Source organism: Panthera pardus, unplaced genomic scaffold (genome assembly GCF_024362965.1).
Source record: "Panthera pardus isolate Hobbes unplaced genomic scaffold, ASM2436296v1 HiC_scaffold_3, whole genome shotgun sequence".
NCBI classification, from domain to species: Eukaryota; Metazoa; Chordata; class Mammalia; order Carnivora; family Felidae; genus Panthera; species Panthera pardus.
This window is the reverse complement of record NW_026526876.1, coordinates 23,593,858-23,607,647: the sequence shown is the minus strand read 5'-3', so window position 1 is coordinate 23,607,647 and position 13,790 is coordinate 23,593,858. Positions and strand designations below refer to the sequence as shown.

General features: G+C 42.6%; 1 protein-coding gene across 2 annotated transcripts in view; it reads left to right on the top strand.

Annotated features, from left to right (window-relative positions):
* Nucleotides 1-5,645, top strand: part of MAP2K6 (mitogen-activated protein kinase kinase 6) — a 112,599-nt gene extending 106,954 nt beyond the window's left edge. For both annotated transcript variants that reach the window (XM_019466407.2, XM_019466408.2), the window contains exon 12: nucleotides 5,288-5,645. In XM_019466407.2, coding sequence (XP_019321952.1) covers nucleotides 5,288-5,365 — 78 coding nt within the window. In that variant the 3' untranslated portion in view covers nucleotides 5,366-5,645. The remainder of the gene's footprint in view (nucleotides 1-5,287) is intronic.
* The last annotated feature ends 8,145 nt before the right edge of the window (nucleotides 5,646-13,790 follow it).

The window sequence follows — 13,790 nt, the reverse complement described above, 5'->3', positions numbered from 1 at the left end:
CGAAGTCGGACGCTTCGCCGACTGAGCCACCCAGGCCCCCCTGCCATTTGTATATCTTCTATGGGAAAATGTCTTCTCAGGTCCTTTGCCCATTTAAAAAAAAAAAAAAATCAGATTTTTTTTTTTTTTTTTTTTTTTGCGATTGAGTGGTATGAGTTTTTAAAATATATTTTGAATATTATCCACTTATCAGGTACGTGGTTTGCAAATATTTTCTCCCATTGTGTAGGTTGCCATTTCCTTCCATTGGCTGTTTCTTTTGCTGCGCAGAAGGTTTTGGTTTGAAGTAGTCCCACGAGGTTTTTGCCAACAAGTACACGAAGAGATGCTCATCATCACTAGTCACTGGGGAAATGCCAATCCAAACTACACCTGTTAGAATGACTGTTACCAAAAAGATAAGAAACAAGTGTTGGTGAGGTGGTAGAGAAAAGAGAACCCTGGCATACTGTTGCTGGGAATGCAGATTAATACAGCCAGTATGGAGAGCAGTGTGGGGGTTCCTCAAAAAAAGAAAAATAGAAATATCGTATGGTCGAGACATCTCACTTCTGGGTGTAATGTCTCAGGCAACGGAAACACTATCTTGAGGAAGCATCTGGATCTGCATGTTCACTGCAGCATTATTTACAGTAGCAAAAGGCATAGAAACAATGTAAATGCCCATCAGTGCATGAATGGATAAAGAACACACGAGGGGCGCCTAGGTGGCTCAGTCGGTTGGGCATCCGACTTCAGCTCAGGTCATGATCTCATGGTTCGTGGGTTCCAGCCCGCCTCGGGCTCTGTGCTGACAGCTCAGAGCCTGGCACCTGCTTCAGATTCTGTGTCTTCCTGTCTCTGCCCCTCACCCACTTGTGTATGCGCTCTCTCTCTCTCTCAAATAAATAAACATTAAAAAAAGAAAAGAACACTTGTTACACACACATACACATGCAATGGAATATTATTCAGCCTTAAAAAAATTCTGCTGTTTGTGGCAACATGGATGGAATGTGCATAGCACCGTTAATAGTTAATAGCATCGTTAATGATACTGTGTTGCATACTTGAAAGTTGCTAGGAGACTAGATCTTAAAGGTTCTCATCACACAAAAAAAGAATGCTAACTGTGTGAGGTGATGGATGGTATTATCGTGGTGATTATTTCATAATATATAAATAGGTACCAAATCGCCACATTGTACACTTAAACTCACACGATGCTATAAGCCAATTCTATTCCAGTAAAGTTGGAAAAGAGGAAAGAAAAAGTATAGCTTGGAGATGTCAAGCCAGAAAGACTTACAGAAAGCCAATCCACACAATAGGTGATGGTCACAGCCAATCACATGGATTTTCAGCTCTGTTGGTTAAAATTTGATTTCAGTCTGAACCATTCTCCGATTGAGGGACCATAAAAGAACCCTGGGGAGAGTTCCAGAATAGAAAAGGTGGTCTCCTTGGGGCAGCAATTGTCCCCTATAAAAAGGCATCCCCTGGGACTTAGCATTCTGTTGGCTGCATTCAACTGTGACCCACAGTGGAGGGAGGAAAGAGGATGCGTAATTGCTTGAGAAAACTTAGCATACCACCTGTTTGGGCTGGACATTTCCTCTCTGGCTATATTTTTAATAGCCAGTCGGGGGCCTTTTCAGTCCTGGCTACCCTTTTTGGATATACTTATGCAACCTCCCGAGCATTTTAAAATTAATTTCACATAAAGTGCAATGGACATGGGGTGATTTCTGGGGTGTCTTATGAAGCCTGTACTCCTATTTTAAAGTTGTCTTGTTTGTCCCTATTTTCAGAAAAAGAAGAGCACTTTCTATATATTTCTGCCTGTTTAAAATGCAGAACATTTTTTTCCCTTCCGAGGGGCCTCTTATCAGAGGTTTCAGTGAAACACATTTGGGAAAAAAAATGCTGAGTTCTAGCTTCGTATACATGAGCGAGTGATGTTGAATTCCACCTTTCCATTATGTTCTAATGCTGTGGTCTTTTATGGTCTACGTATTAATGTTATAAGGTCATGTGCTTCCCCCCCCCCCCCCCCAGTTCTTTTTATGGCATTTGCCTTTGTGACTGGAAATGGATTTGCCTTTTAAGGCTATAACTGCTCCCTGCTTTCCTGTGGAATTGAGGTTTTTAAATGGAAAATCTGAGTCCAAACTCTTTGACTTTAGCATTGGGAAAACACATGCTGAGAGACTATTGTTTACATTGTAGGAGTTGGTGAAGAAAGGGGAAAAAAATCCTTTTTCCAGGTGAAGGACAGTATAATTAAGGCGCCAACCCAGACATGTACCCCTTATAGAAATCTCACATGTTTTTTCCCTAACTGGATGGAGGGTGTACATGCTTCAACATCATCTCCTTGTTCTCTCAAACTCCCACTGAGGGACATGAGTCAGTAGGGTTTGTTCCTCTAGAGTGGGGACCAGCCAACTTGCTCTGTAAAGGGTTAGATAGGAGATGTTTCCGGCTTTGTGGGCTGCTATTCAACTCCATTGTTTTAGTGTGAGAGCAGCTCTATCCAATATGTAAACAGATGGTGTGGCTGTGTTCCCGTACACCTTTACTTCACGAATAGGCAGTGGGCTAGATTTGGCCCCTGGAACATTGATTGTTGACCCCCCAATCCCAGATGAGAAGCACCAGAAATGATAATCAGGTGATGCAGATGATTGCCCAGGGAGGTGATTATGTTCTTTGAATATCCTGGGAAGTTCTAGATTGAATCAAAGTGCTGAGCAAGGATGATTGAACCCGTAGGAAATGATAGTCATGAGGGACGAGGTGTTGTGTAGAAGATATGGTGACCATTGGTGACTGCGGCTCGCCCCAGTGCTCCCGGTAGTGTGTTCTCGGATCTCCATGTTTTCTCCAGGCACAACCATTGGCAATGTCCTCCCTTGCTGTAGCTGGCTCCTTTTTAGAAAAACGCAGCCTGGGGAGAGGAATCCATGATGCCTCATTTGCTCATCTCCGAGTTGCTGGCCTTGCTATTCCTAGTCTATTGCTTATAGAAGGGACTGGCTTGTCTCCCAACCTTTTACAGCCTCAAAACCCACACAAGAAGGCAAGTCACACTTTCCATTTTGACATGCCGGCCTGTCCTCCCCTCCCCCTGTCCTCTGACTCTCACAGCATTTTCCCAGCCTGGGAATGCTACAAGATGCCTGAGGACTCTTTTTCTTAAAGACGTCGGTTTAGGTCGTTCGATTCATTCACAGACTAAGGCTACCCTCACTGAGCTAACCGGCAGAGCAGAACCAGAGGCAAGATAGGGCTGGCAGGCATCGGCAGTAGTCATGGACACAATCTGAGGTTTGACATGTCCTGTTTTGATAGTAAAAATTTTTAAGTACACTAAGAGACCTCGAAATGTCAGAGGATGTGGGAAAGCTAATAAGCATGATGGTAAAGCCCTTGGTAAGTGTGCTGCATAAGTGGTTAGTAATCGGAAGTAACTCTGCTATTTATTTGGGTAAGGAGCTCAGGACGCAGGACCCGGCATCTAGAACTTTGGTTAATATGGTGGGGGTAAGGCTCTGAGCCAACACCCAACCTGTATCTTCTGGATGGGCAAAAGCAGAAGGCCTCTTTTCCGTGTTTTGAGTCACGATACTGACCAGCGACCACCTACCTTCTTTTGGGTTTCATTCCTTTGTTCTCTTTCCATTTGCATGGCTTCCTAAACCTTCAATGGGTGGGCATCCAGTTCCCCACAGAGCTGGCTCATCTAGCCCTGTGCCGTCAGGTTTAAAACACATACGGTGAGAAAACCTACCGCTGGGGCAACATGAAGGTGATAAACTAACATCCCCAAAGTCAGGGAGAAACGAAGCGAGTCATCTACATGTCTGGGTGCAGAAACACGCCTATTTAGCGGCTCAACTAGGCACTGAAAATAATACCACCAGACAATGAGGGAGGTGGCCGTGACGGAGGGGAGGGTGTACCTGACAGGTGGAAGATGACACTGGCACTAGGTTCTACCCAAAGGAATCGTCCTTTTTGGTTTGTTTGTTGGATTCTGTTTCCCACTGTTAGAACTATGGTTCGTGAGTTGATGTATCTCCTTTATATTAGAGGTGTGAGGTTCCAGTGTGACACCTGGGAACTTACTGTAACAAAATTGTGCCTTTGGGGGAGGGTCATGTTGGTGCAGAGAAAATGGCTTCATTTTCTTCAGAATTGTTCCACTGTGTGGCCTCTTGGACCCACTATGCCTGCGCTCACTATGGCTTTTTTTATTTTTTTATTTTTTTTTAACATTTATTTATTTTTTGAGACAGAGAGAGAGAGCATGAACAGGGGAGGGTCAGAGAAAGAGGGAGACACAGAATCCGAAACAGGCTCCAGGCTCTGAGCTGTCAGCACAGAGCCCGACGCGGGGCTCGAACCCACAGACCGTGAGATCATGACCTGAGCCGAAGTCGGACGCTTAACCGACTGAGCCACCCAGGCGCCCCTGCTATGGCATTTTTGTGAAGTTTGCTTAATCTGAGCTGCATGAATAGAGACTTTTTTTTTTTTTTTTTTTTTTTTTTTGCTTTTCAATCTTTAATGTCCAAGTTGAATTTCTCTGCACATACCTAGAGTTTGGCAGTTTGCATTATTTTCCAGATGGATCAACTCTTCATTAAGAGAGACATAAGTACAACTCGTGGCTGTCGATGTGGCTTAGAGAGTGGCTTTGTTAACTGTTTCAGTTCAAACCAGCTTTCCAGGGTCAAGGGAAAGCAATGCTTTGCCCATTTACTATGCTACAAAAATTGGTTTCTCCTTCTGCTATCCAATTCTTGAGAAATCAGTGTGCATAAATCTATGAAATTTCTCATTATGTTACCACTGTATCAGTCTAAAATTACTTTGTAGGGGACAGGGTTATTTGTAAATCAGAGTCCGGGCTGTCTTTGCCAATCCTTGTATTTTACCATAGGTGGAGTTTATATAGCCTAATTACATGTATTTTCCAAATAATAAATACTCTGTAGCAGAAACATATCAAAATGGGAGGCTTACAATAAAAGTTATCTTTAAAATGTCCTCATCACTAGGCATATACTTGATAAATACTCTGTAGCAGAAACATCTCAAAATGGGAGGCTTATAATAAAAGTTATCTTTAGAATGTCCTCATCACTAGGCGCATACTTGACTTGGGAAGAGGTTGGAAGAGTCCAGTTTAATCCTAATAGGGGTACTTTAATCTGTTTACCAAACACATCTGTTAAGTTGCTAATCTCATGTATTGTCAGTGCTGAATATTAATACCATGTGTTTTTCCTTTCTCTTGCAGCAACATCCATTTTTCACCCTACACGAATCCAAAGCAACAGACGTGGCATCTTTTGTAAAATTGATTCTTGGAGACTAAATACCGTGGACTCAATTGGTTGGCCCTCCTGTGGATTGGTGGGTTTACAGGGTGAAGCAGGTTCACTAAAGCACCAATAGAAACTCATCCTTGAGATAATTTAATCCTGCCTCTCAGAAGGTTGTTTTCCCCCATTTTCTTTTCTTTTCTTTTCCTTTTTTTTCCCCTCCAAAGGGGGCCTTGGAATCTATAGTATAGAATGAACTGTCTAGATGGATGAAATATGGCAAAGGCTTAGGACTTAAAAAGGTGATTAAATATTTAATGATGTGTCATATGAGTCCTTAAGCTTCTCAGACTTCTCTTGTTCTTCATAAAACGAATGCATTGGCCCTGGTCAAAAGGTGCTACCGTAGTGATGAAATTGTAAGTAGATCTGTAGTCTGTCCCACTTATTATTTTAATATTTATGTTTAAGTGCTTGGTTGAAAAGATTCCATTTTATGCAAGGAGGGAGATACAAGAGGCAAGGTTGGGTTGGCAATATTTATAGGGCTTTTATTTTTAAGTTCAGTCGTGTCTGTGGTCCAGAGGAAACTATTTAATATGCATCTTTAAGAGTATTATAACAATAACAGTGAGGAGCTCTTCTTTGTAAAACACCTGTTCCAGCTGTTGTGGCTGCTTGCCACGTCCTTAGATTTCTGCTCAACTCCTGGGTAGTAACCACATATTTCAGGTGAAGTGGTGAGGTATCCCAGTCATACCCTTTCCCCAACTTTGGGAAACATAAAATCACTTTTGTCACATCTCAGAGTCACGAGTTGGGTTCTCTTGGCCTTTGTGGTATTAATGGAATGTGATTCCTGATGCAGTTTTATATCACCTATCTACCCTTCTACATGTGTGCCTGTGTATATTTGGTAAGTCCCAAGCTCCGCCAAGTGGCTTCTGTGGACATCTCTACTTAGCGAGGAGGATATATGTCAGTTCTGAGAGGAGATGTCATGTCAAACCACACTGAGAATTGGTGCCTTCTTCTGCTTCTGTCCCTCCTTACAATGCATAAGCCCCAAGGTTTGCCTTTGTGTTAAGATGCGCTCTTTGCTTTCTTCTCTTCTTCCCCCTTGTTCAATAAAGAAGCCTTACTATTGACGGGAGGGCTGCAATACAAGAAAATAAAAGTTCTTTGACAGGATAGGAGATAATGGGGAAGGTTGAATTAGTTCCTAGGAATAGACGGCCCGATTGCCAGTGGTTGAGGCCACATTTCACTTCAGTAGCACACAGCAGCACGGGATAGCACTCCGTAGGAGGCTAGTGCCATTATGGGTTCCCGGCAGGTTGACAAAGCAGTGAAAGCTCTTTCTTAAGACTAAATATGCCCCTAGGTTCTCTAGGTTCCTTGATGAAAAGTGAGTGAATTGATGCAGGGAAGCTGTAAACCGATAATAACCAGCAAACATGGCTTTTGGACGTTGGGTTTCCATGAGGCTATTCTTGAAGGACGACGATGGAGAATTTTGATGAGAGAGGAAGAAGAGAACTCCCTGTCTTTCTTTCTTTGCCTCAAGTTCACAGATATGGAGATTATTCCTCCTGAAAATCTTCTCTTCTTTCCCTTTTAGGTTTTGAAATGCAGTCGTTAGTTTTTCTGTGTCTGCGTTTTCCCCTTGTTCTTGTCTTTTGTCTGGCTCAGAGCAGTTGCCCAGAGTGAGTATGGCCCTCCCGTACACTTCTTTGTACCCCTAGTTCCAAGAGATACCTGTTTGATCAAACGTAGTTTCATCTTCTTTAAAGCTACCTCTGTTCCTCATCTTCTTCCAGCCAGGAAAAATGTATTATCCCAGTGATTATGGCCCTTCTCTTTCTCACCTACCTTGCTAAATTGGGCGGTTTCCCTTGTTGAGACCAAGAGAAAAAAACATCACAACTGTATTCCTTCTTTTCTTCATCTGTTTAATGAAAAAAACAAGTAGTAAAAAACTCGGAGGTCCCTCCGTCACAGCTTTTGGCGGAGTATGTAAGGCAAAACCTCGTTCTGGTCTGAGTCAGACAACTCATACCTGTTGTTCAGTGCGGTTTCTACTTAGAAATATTCTTAACCGAGTGTGTTCTCATGCATTCGCCTCTCCAGTTTGTGAACCCAGGGCCCAAACTTGCAAAACAATCGTACTGAGACAGAGAAGGAGTTTGTCAATGGTTCTCAACCTGATGCACACTGGAATCAACTGGGAGCTGGTGAACACTGCCTGTGCCAAGTTTGGGATTTCATTGGTCCAGGGCGGGGCCTGGGAATTGGCATATTTCACACGCCACATCAGAGAGGGCGTGTTCATGGAATACTGACTTGGAACTTGGAATACGTTGTCCCCATAGAAATGATGTACAACATGGTGATTAGATATCTTATGTGCTCAAGTAGAATGGCTTGCTAGACTTACGAGTCTAAATTCTAGAGTGTGTGTGTGTGTGTGTGTGTGTGTGTGTGTGTGTGAACTGTGTTATAAGTTCTAAACTAATTTTAAAATAAAGAGAGAGATGTGTAAACCATATTTAAGTTGATATAAGTTGGAAGGTCTCCTGTACATACACACAGGTCACTCGACCCTCTATATTACTCCACTCATTGTGCGTCAGCGTTATTACTGTTTGTGGTTACCTTTGATTGATTAGCTTTTTAATTGTGGTCCTACCCTCCTGTGCTCTTTGTTAGTCTTGAAATGTCAGACGTCCAAGTCTAGGACATGAAATACTCATTAGCCTCAGCATTTGAGGAAGCCAGCCCTGAGACTAACGCGACCCCTGGCTTCTCCAAGTGCATTTGATTTAGTGTCTTTGGAAGGTAGTCACAAAAGTGACAGAGAAGGGCTAATGTTTTCATAGTTTTTAACACTAAAAATGCTTTTCTTGACCAAGAGGCTTCATTAGCTCTGCTCAGAGAAACTACTCTGTTTCTCCGAAAGTCGTCTAACAAAATGCTTAACCTTTGGCTTAAACGTGCAATGGATGCCCAGTTCCTGATTTCCCCCCCAAATGCTTGTTTTGGTGACGTGACTGCCTGTGGCCTTGAAGGGAAGATTCATATATTCATAAAATTCATTGGAGTTGGTGGTCAGATCAAGTAAAATGAATTAAATCTCTATCGTGCTGGGGATTTTGTCTTCTTAATGCCTATCTATGACTGAGAGGGAGATTTGCTGGCTTAAAAGCAACCTTCCATTTTTTATTGAATTAGCAAATAGAAGACGCAGTTGTTAATTGGACCCCTGAAAATTTACATATTCAGGTGGAAAAATGCCAGAGTAAAATCTGGGAGGTGGAAGCTATCAAACCAACCCTATTAGAATAGAAAAAAAGAGAGATTTTATTGTAGAAGGTCTGTGTTCCTCTTGTCTAGGGGTGTGTGTGTGTGTATGTGTGTGTGTGTGTGTGTGTGTGTGTGTGTGTGTATGTGTGTGTGTTTTAGCACTGTTAATATGCTGGCAGCTAAAGATGCTCTTTGGTTTTCTTTGGCTTTAATTGGGGTACTCTGGATTTCTTTAGGAATCTGTTGAAAGCTAGGACCTTTTCCCTAGGAAAACGCACATGGTACATGGAACACGTAGTTTTGCAAACATGTTTTGTTGAGGGGAGGGGAGTGGAGTGCAGTTTATAGACCCCACAGGATCAATAACCTCTGCTCTGCAGAATGTGGACTGTGACGTTCTAGACCAAGACTGGCAAAGTTTTTCTGTAAAGGGCCAGATAGTAAATATTTTTGGCTTTGGGTTGCATTAGTCTGTTACAACTACACAGGTCTGGGGTTGCAGTGTGGAAGCATCCATAAATAATACACAAATGAATGAGCGTGGTTCTGTGTCCCAACTAGACTTTATTTACAGAACCAGGCAATGGGCTGGACTTGGCCCACAGGTTATGGTTTGCCAATACCAGTCCTAGAGCATCGAATGCAAAACTCCAATTGATTGAATATGTGTATAGAGCTTTTCCATTTAGTTAGTATTCAGCTCAGCTGTTGAGACAGATCAGGACATAGAAATGAATTTGGGAAGAGTGGAGACTGTTCAGTCCCATGGAAATTGCCTCTTAATTTTCTTAGGTAAGTATTCTTTGCCCTGGAGGCCAATGGGACAGTTTTCCTCAGATGAAATTGAGTACCTGCTTTTTCCGTTTCCATACAATAGCCGGCGTAACGTACTTCAACTTGGCAATAAAAAGCATTCTTCTCTCAGACATCAACGGCATTCTTGTCTCTTAGCTTTGCATTTTATTTCTCTCTGAGATGTGATGCTTGTGCAGGGAGGATCATGAAGCCAGACACTAATCCTCGGGTTTTCCTTTTTCCTGAACTGCATTAAGATTTGAAAATTTGGGAGGCCATAGTTACATGAGAAGTGGAAGGCAGATAGACGTCTTAAAATCTTCCAGGTTATCCCCCTGTTCTTTTTGGTCATCATTTGAGAAAGGAAGAAAGATAAGTATGGGGTCAAAATTCTTGTTCTCAGGTAGACACAGAGCTCTAGGCTCTCACTGTGACAGGAGACTTGGGCCCACCCCTTGGGTACTGTCCTTGGACTTGGAAAGACAAGGCTGCTTTATCTTACTCCTTTCTTTAATCCTCACTAAATTTCTATTATAAGGGGCTTATGCAAAATGCCTCCTTTCTGATGTGATTATCTTGGGTCCCTTGTTGAGTTCCTGGGCCCCCTAATCTCTGGTGAAAGCTTTGCCTTCCCCATGGGACCAGCACAACTGTCCTTTCCTTTGTCTTTGGTCAACCCTTGTCCCTTCTTTGCTGTAGGAACGCTACACAAAGAACTGTCTGTCCCCTAAGGTGCCCAACTCCACTTTCCTCTTCCAGAATAGTCCAGCACAGCTGACCTAAAGCTGCAGTTGCTTGGTTATTCAGAAACAGTTTTCTTCCTGCTGCATCATCAGGCAAACATAAATTATACTTAGAAGGCTGCTTGGAAACTCTTGAAGAGCATATTTAAGTATTTGATCTGGCAATTTACCTGAAAGAAAGTTTTCTCTTCGCCCTGGGAAACAAAACCTGAATTCCAGAGCCTTCAAAATGAAACCATCCTTCTGGGGAAAGCACCTTGCCACCAGATATATCACTCACCACCTGTTCCTGGTATCTGCAAAGAAGCTGTGTCGTTTTGCTGGGGTTTAGAGAGTCACTGTTTACAGCTATGCAAATATAATTTCCCCACTGCAAGTTTTCTAATGGAGTCATTTGGAATCAGCACCTAAGTTGGGGTTTATCTTTTTAGCTCCTGCCTCAAACTCCCTTTTCAAGCAAAATTTCTCCAAAAGCTCTTTTCCTAACTGACGTGAAGGGGACTGGGTCCTAAGTAGAAACACAAAGGAAAGTCAAGGACTTTGTGGTAGGGTTTGTTTTTTTTTTAAGAAAAAAATATCACCTCTAACACAAACATGTGTTAATAGAATTAAAAAATATCCAATCCAGTTCCCAGGGACTGTCAGCATCTTGACATCATTTGTATTGTCATTTGAACTAGGACTCTGAGCCCTCTATTCTTGGGAGTTTAGAGTGAGATTTTTGGAGATGTGCATTGTGTTTCTGTCTCAAGAGTTGTCAGCATGGAAAGATTCCTCTGGGGGCTGTTCCTCTTGACACATACAGGGTTTCCCCAGGGTCCACTTCTTTCTGGGACTCAGGGTCTCTTTCGAGGAATGAGGTTAATGCTCTTAGGACCTGGAGACTGATTTCAGGGAAAGCACGGGAAAGTTGAGGCACTTACTTGTGGCTTAATGTAGGAAACAGAACTTCCTAAATAGTCCCCAGAGTTTGTGGCTTCGAGCGGGCCACCTTGTCTTTCCTGGTTTCCTTGATTGCATTTGCTTGTTTTTCCACTGCCCACGCACACAGGACCTGGGCTGACTGAATGCTTCTGTGGAAAGGAACCGATCCTACCATTTTCATATGGCAGAACTCAGAACCAGCAGTTTTGCCTTGGTTTGCCTACCTGGATTCTGTTGTTCCCGAATCTTGAAAATGAATGTAAGGGATGTCTGAGAGGACTTTTAGCAAAACCCTCCTTCTGAACGTAAGACCTTACAGTGAATCTTCCACTCATCCTGTAAAAAAGGATTGCTGGATTGGGTATCTGTTCCTCTTAAGGAATATTCTGTTGTGGCCAGAAATAAGCAGTTAGCATCATTTGGTCACTACTAACGTTCATTCGTATTGGAGTCTGCAAGCTAGTTCAACAAAGCAAGTCAGGTCCCTGCCTTAGGAGACTGTCATCAGACTTTGGGCACAAAGCTGAGCCCCTTCATCTTTAGTTCTGGTGGCTGATGGTTTTAAGGACGGTGGACACCAAAGGCTATCTGATGAACATACTTTTTCCATGAGACAGAGGATGGTGAATATTCTTAGAAAGACACTACAAGTCTTCATCAGAAAAGGAGAATTTATAGTTTTAAAACATAACGCTCAAAGCTAGTTTGAGTTTTCAGAAGAAGGGACTTGTGTGGGAAAGTAGTTTTATTTTCTGCCGATCTCAAATTGTCTTCCTTGCTTGTGTTCAGTACTCGTGGAGGGAGGTGTCGAGGGCACCAAGTGGTTTCCAGACTGTGTAGAGTGGTGCCCGTGGGGGTCTCTGGTCAGGAAGGGAAGGGGAAGAGAGAAGAGTGTGATGGCCATCTGAAAGCCCCATCAACCTCCAATGAGAATATTTGGCTACGGGTATCAATCCCCCTTCACTTAACTATCATTCCCCTTAAGTCTCTGTGGCTATTAAAGGCTTGGGGACTTTGGATGAAGTCACTACTTGGAGACCAGAAGCAGCCACAGAACCCGGGAAATTTTGTGGCCAATGCTGTCTATGCAGCCCTGGCTTCTGCTGTATTCTGTATGCCAACAGGGCTTGGAGGTAGAAGGGCAAAAAGAGAGGGCCATTTCTTTAAATTTCTGAGCATGAATCATTTGAAAGAAAATGCAAACATCAATATGGGATGGCCACGCATATAGACTCTTGAATTGCTTATTTTTCAGAAGTGGTTGCAAATAATCTGATCTCAGTGGCAAGGAGGGGCAAGAGTGGGCTCTTGATGGGCAGTGGAATATCTACATTTCTATGTTTCCAGGAACAGGAGTTGTCATTTTGGTTATTGACATTTAGAAAAAATTAAAGTTCTTTGTATGATTTTGGCACAGAGCAGCGTCCCATCTGAGAGTCAAGCTAACGGTTACCCTCGCTGGGTGTTGCAGGTGAAGATTGGTCAGGGGAAACTGGTACAGCCTTTGGAAGCTGAAAACAGGTGGTGTTATCTGTCCTGAACTGAACACAAGGGGATCCTTAGGCATCCATTGAAACATATCAGGTGCCTTCTACACACACAAGAGTCTGTGGTGAATTCTGATAACGGTGCTTTAGCCGCTAAACCAAATTGAACAGCTGGGGGGTTCCAGCACCCATTTTAGAACTCTGTATGTGTCATAAAGCTACATTTGGCAACAATTTGTGGAGCCCTTGGCCAATCTCTGCATAAAAAGCCACCGGAGGAGGTTCAATTAAGAAAATTCAGACAATTTATCTGTCATATTATCCCCGTGTTTGGTTTATTTTTTAGTTTCAAATTTATTTTTTGAGGAGTGATTTTCTATAGGGGCCGAAATGATGTTTTAGTAAAATAACAGGTATTTTTAAAGGAAAAAAAAATGCCTTCTTGACGTAATTAACGTCCGCCATTGCAACATATTTTCTGCTGTACAGAATCATCACATTAAGTCACTTAAAGCTGAAAAAGGTGTTAAGGATGTAGTTCAAAGTCTTTGTTTAAACACACCAAAATTTTTCTATATATTTTGTGAAAAGTCTGATGGAATGCAGGATGTAACTTCTGTATGGAATTGAACTTTATAAGAATTTTAGTAAAGTAGGTGGGTTTCCCCAGATTCCTTTGTGCATCAGTTTCATTGCTGAAAATGCTGCTTCCAGTTATTAATCTGGTCTTTGTAAGGAAACACACACACACACACACACACACACACACACACACACACACACACACTTTTTTCCCTTACATGGTGTGAATTTTATGATAGACCTTTTTTATTTGTATATGTGATGGATTGTTTTCCTGTGTTGTACCCCACATTTGTTTGTAAGCCGTGTTGATTGTAAAGACAGCTGTTGGGCAAGTGGAAACATGTCTGGTCTCTACAATCCCTTGATGCTAAGAAGGAAGTAATTCCATATGTTTGTTAGGCCCTGCAAACTCTTCCTAATACCTGAAATATGATGCAAGGAGATTGGAGAGGTTGTGCACCCCTATCCTTCAAAACCCCATCTCCAACACTGTGTCTCTGGAAAGTGTGAAATAGCAGAATGACTACCATTTTGTGGATTCCGTCATTGACTGACTCCCTCATCTTTCCTGCTCTGTAGAACATGCTGCTAGCTTTCCCTGGTGGAAATCATCTCCTCTTTATGGATGGCAATATCTTCTC